The following is a 5,076-nucleotide window of genomic DNA, read 5'->3' on the forward strand; positions in this document are numbered from 1 at the left end:
GCAGTTTCAACTTCTTGCCGAAGTGAACCTGCCCTTGAAGGCTGAAATGAGCTTCAGCATCGTTCAAAACTACAACCTTAACTTTGACCCGGGTGGTTAATGTTGTAATACAGTGATTCTAATCCTTATTTAACGAGTTATAGACCCCAGGTGATGTAAAATTATGTTTTGCCCCCCCCCCCCCCTCTCTCCCATTGATTAAACACCATATGTGGGCTTTTCCTGTTTGGTTCTACAACCAAAAGTATCAAGACTCGTTTACCATTGGCCAGGAATGAGGAAGCAAAAGGAAAACGGGGTGGGCACGGGAAACGTTCTCACACCTGCTGAGGCTTGTGGGATTTCTCCCGCGCGTTCCGCGCGTTCCTGTTGGCCACGCTTCCTGGAGTGGGCGGGGCCTGCTGTGAGGGGGGCGGCGGCGGCCGGAGCAGGCCGTGTATGAGCGAGGAGGGCGGGGTTGGCGGCGGCGGCGCCTGCGAAGGCGAGGGCACAACAGTCCGATGGGGGTGGGGCAGCGACGTGGGGTGGTAGTAGTGTCCGATCACCTCGCTGTAGGCCGGGGGAGCTCCCTCTACTCCGGGGCCCTGCTTCTGCTGCCGGGACGAGGCCTCCTGGCCCTCGAACGCGCTGACGCCCGCGTGGACGCTGGGCGGAGGAGCCTGCAGGCTGGGAGCGCAACAAAAACAAGGAGGTGCCATTCATTTTCAATGGAGGCCAACGACATGAAGATGCAAAGCTACATGCTACCATTCATTTTCAACGGAAGAAAGCGACATGAAGTTATAAAGCGACGCCCGATGTTTGCAGCTGCTACAAAATCTAGAAAACTGCAGTCCAGCTTGAGTTGGCTACAACTGCAAAGCGACCTAGTATTGTTTGACCATTTTCACTCACCTTTCTGCTCTCTTCACATAATTCCTGCTTGTAATGGCTATTGTTCCATGTTCTTATTAACCCCAGACTTTATATTTTCCTTTAAACGTTTCTCACAAGTCGGATGCTTGACGTCAACAAGAACAGCCCTAATAGGCTAAATGCACAGCAGCCATATTGGAGAGAAGAGTTGGGTCTCTTCTCACTTCCTTCAAAGGTGTTACCAATGATACTAATGAAGGCTCTGTTCCATTTCATGAAGCACAGTGGTTCTCAAACCTTTTATTTCAAGAGTCTCAAGAGTTACACATCTTTTGAGGGGTCATTTGGAACCTCCAAGGAACCACGAGGGACCCTGGACCACACTTTGAGACCCACTGGTGTAGCAGAGTGTTTCCAGTGGGCCAACATGCACAACATTCTCACCCTGTCTCTGTTTGACCAGAATAGAACAGAGCCTTCGTTAGTATCATTGGCAACACCTGTGAAGGTAGCGAGAAAGAGACCCAACATCTCTCCAAAACGGCTGCTGCTGCGCACACAGCCCATTGGATAATGAACTGACAAACGGCTTCATCCTTACCTGGCCTGCAGACAGGACGTGGACGCGGAGGAGGAGGAGGAGGACGAGGTGGAGGAGTTAGGGTGGAGGAGGTGCGAGTCGTACACCGTCCGGTTGGGCGGCGCCCGCACCGACTCCCTGTTGAGCTCCAGCTGCTGCTCGGGGTCCCTGAGCTGCAGCGTGCAGGGGCCCTGGTACGGCGGCGGCTCCTCGCCGTCCGACAGCGAGATGGTGGGCGGCAGGTCCACCAGGCTCTGCGGCAGGTAGGGGTAGGTGGGCTGGAAGCGGCTGGGGGGGTAGGTGGTGGTGGTGGGCTGGAAGCGCTGCTGGTGGAGGTGACTGTGGTGCTGGTGATGGTGGTGGTGGTGGGGGTGAGTGTGGGGGTCTCGCTGGAGGTAGGAAGGCGGGACCCCTCGGTCCGGAGGGCGAGGGGTGTACACCTGGTGCTGTGGCGGGAGAGAAGGGTTGGATGGAGAGACCAGGAGATGAAGGATAAAGAGAAGGATAGATAAGATACAGGGATGGGAGAAGGATTGAGAAGGATGGAAGGATAGAGGTATGTTTAAGACAATGTACAAAATACTAAATCGATCAGGCATAAATCCAGAAGCAAACAATCTGTATAATTCGCAGTATACTGCACGTAACATTACACACAAGTGCACGCCATGTGTTAGACATTAAATCCAGAAGTTAAATGGTTTATTTACACTACGCGTCTGTTCTAGAAGAGAACTTACCTCATTCAGCCCACTTCCTGTTGCTGGACCCTCAGAAGACCACAAACTGCCCTCCTGCAGAGAGAGAGAGAGAGAGAGAGAGAGAGAGAGAGAGAGAGAGAGAGAGAGAGAGAGAGAGAGAGAGAGAGAGAGAGAGAAAATAAGATCATGAGTCTATTTTGAAAGTTGTGGAAGTGTGGTTCATCGGTTGTCCAACAGAGGACGCCACAGTGCCTAACTAACTAATATGGTAAGAGTTTAACTTCACACAGTCAGCAGCACCAGTGGCGTCAGTTCAGAAAAAGCTAAGGTATGGCAACATGACTGGTGTCTTGCAGTCATGTTGCCTTAACTTAGCAACAGGCATGATACATTTATTTTAAGAAGTACATTTTATTTTTTATCCCCGTTTCTACGGTTTCTTGGGCTGGATATGGCAGCCTGGAACGGTGGTTCAAGTGCAGCTAAACTTGGCATGTTAGTAAACGTGCCACAATTAACAATAATGAATTGCACCTGTGCAGCTGACCTGCGGAACCTGGGAATATACCATTTTGTCAAGATGAGGAGAATACAAATGTTGAGAATATAATTATAATACCTTGTTAACAAGTGAACATTTTGTTACATTTTGCATTTGTAGTTATTTTACTGTAATTTAACAACATAATAACCAGCACATATAGACAAAGAGACATTCATGGATTTATATTTAAAAGTAACTTTTATTTTCCCCCCCCTGGACCCAGGGTATGGCAGCTGCATACCCCTGCCATACCCAATTGACGCCCCTGAGCAGCACAAAGAACAAACAAACAAACGGACACGCTTGTGATATCTTTCACTACACTTCTGTGTCCCACACACCTGGTTGAGACCTGAAAATACATGTTGTAGCGTGCCACGCTGTGAGCTTGTAGATCATTTAAGTCAGGGTTGATTGCTTTCTTTATCCCGATGAATAGAATAGAATTGAATAGAATATCCATATTCCAGGTAACTCAGAGATAACAGCCGTCTTTTAGTAGCAGTCAGTTGTTGCTTTACTTATAGACTTATATACTTAGTAGAGCATTGGTTCTCAAAGTGGGGTCAGGGGACCCCCAAGGGTCCCTTGAGGGAGTTACAGGGGGTCTCCAGCTAAATGATAGTTAGGAACCAAATGGACCCTGACGCGTCCATTTGGTTCCATTTGTACACTCTCTGAGTTAAATTAACATTGATTTTACAATATAAATTGGGATTTCAAAGATAGAAATGCCATTAAATGGGGGTCCATAGCCGAATAATGCATGTAAAACTGGGGGTCCTTGAAATTAAAATGGTTGGGAATCACTGCTAGAGACGTACAAATCTCTGGCTTTTCAAATGGGGGTCCGCAGGCTAATATGTGTCAATTTGGGGGTCCTTGTTATGAAATGGTTTTAGAACCACTGTAATAGAGGACACAAGAGAGAGGGAAGGTGTGCAACCAGAATGTAACCGGGGGTGTTGGGATTACGTGTCCCATCGGTCAGCTACTAGAGCGCTCCCTGTCTCATTACATTTAGACTAAACAGACACAAACAGCAGCCTGTGAATTATATTAAATAAAAACTGTGTGTGTGCGTGCGTGCGGTGTATGTGTGTGTGTGTGTGTGTGTGTGTGTGTGTGTGTGTGTGTGTGTGTGTGTGTGTGTGTGTGTGTGTGTGTGTGTGTGCGTGTGCGTGTGCATGTGCGTGTGTCTGCGTGTTTAAAGTGTGATTACACAGATGAGTAATTTCTTCTGCAGAAGACGAGTCATAGAACACAGGTGACGCCATGCGCTTCTAGACGCCTCAGGTGCAATTCAATCTGTGTGTATGTGTGTGTGTGCGCGCGCGCATGTGGTGTGTGTGTGTGCCCGGAGTGTCTGATCGCCGTGGTTACACAGTGTACAAACTTCCTACTTCTTATGAAATGTGTTTGTTGTTATTCCAGTGTGTCTGATTGAATGTTCTAGTTCAGTGATTCTCTCCCTTTTTCATTTCACGGACCCCCAGGTTAATATAAATCAACCATTTTAAAACTTGTATTTCTTTCTCCTAGAGACCAAAATCTCATACACAGCAAAATCTGTGTTTGTTTAGCTCTGAGAGCGTACAAATGTGATGTATTTTCTTTCACTATCTCAACAACAGCAAATTGTTTGTAAAAGGTAAATTCCTGAGTTGGTATTCTTCAAATTTGACATTTGCTTCTTCTTAGAAGAATTCTCAGGCACTGGGGTTGAAATTCAGCAGCTTGGCTAACACTAGCTCGTTTTCTGTGATGATGTGAACCAACAAACAGACAGACAGCCGAACAGACGGACCGACAGACAGACGGGCGAACTTACATTGGCCAATGGCAGGTGTCTCCCGCTGGCGTGGGCGTGTCTGGAGAGCAGCGAGCGTGCTGATAGGCGGTAGTGGTTGAGCAGGCAGGTGATGACCACCACCATGACCAGCATCACCACCACTATCACCAGGATCTGGACAAACTCCAACTGGGCTGTGAGTGGAAGAGAGAGAGAGAGAGAGAGAGAGAGAGAGAGAGAGAGAGAGAGAGAGAGAGAGAGAGAGATTATTAGTGTGGTTGCCATAACTAGGGCCGTCACGATTAGGACATTTTATATGGCGATTTATTGTCACTCAAATAATTACGATTAACAATTTAATCGTGTTAGCTTTTAGGCTTTGAAGTTGCACATGGCAGATGTAAAAGGCCAGAGGCTATTTTATAAAATAAATCACACCTAGTGTGAAGTGTAGTGATATTTATGAGTTCATTTCATCAAGAGTTCCACTAGCCAATCACAGCACATCCTGCGAAGCTTGGCCAATGGGACCCTGGCGTACAACAAACTTTGGCCCCGGACATTTCTGAACACGTTTTTTCCCCCCGGCTTCCGACCGGACAAC

The 5,076-nt window shown here is 47.8% G+C and overlaps 1 protein-coding gene across 1 annotated transcript in view; it reads right to left on the reverse strand.

The window, feature by feature from the left end:
- Positions 1-209: 209 nt before the first annotated feature.
- pmepa1 (prostate transmembrane protein, androgen induced 1) overlaps positions 210-5,076 on the reverse strand; it is a 46,475-nt gene continuing 41,608 nt past the window's right edge. The window contains exons 2-5 of the mRNA XM_080728422.1: positions 4,512-4,666; positions 2,176-2,229; positions 1,457-1,881; positions 210-666 (exon numbers count right to left, since the gene is read on the reverse strand). Coding sequence (XP_080584548.1) covers positions 318-666; positions 1,457-1,881; positions 2,176-2,229; positions 4,512-4,666 — 983 coding nt within the window. The 3' untranslated portion in view covers positions 210-317. The remainder of the gene's footprint in view (positions 667-1,456; positions 1,882-2,175; positions 2,230-4,511; positions 4,667-5,076) is intronic.

This window comes from Nannobrachium achirus (genome assembly GCF_963921795.1).
Source record: "Nannobrachium achirus genome assembly, chromosome: 6".
NCBI classification, from domain to species: Eukaryota; Metazoa; Chordata; class Actinopteri; order Myctophiformes; family Myctophidae; genus Nannobrachium; species Nannobrachium achirus.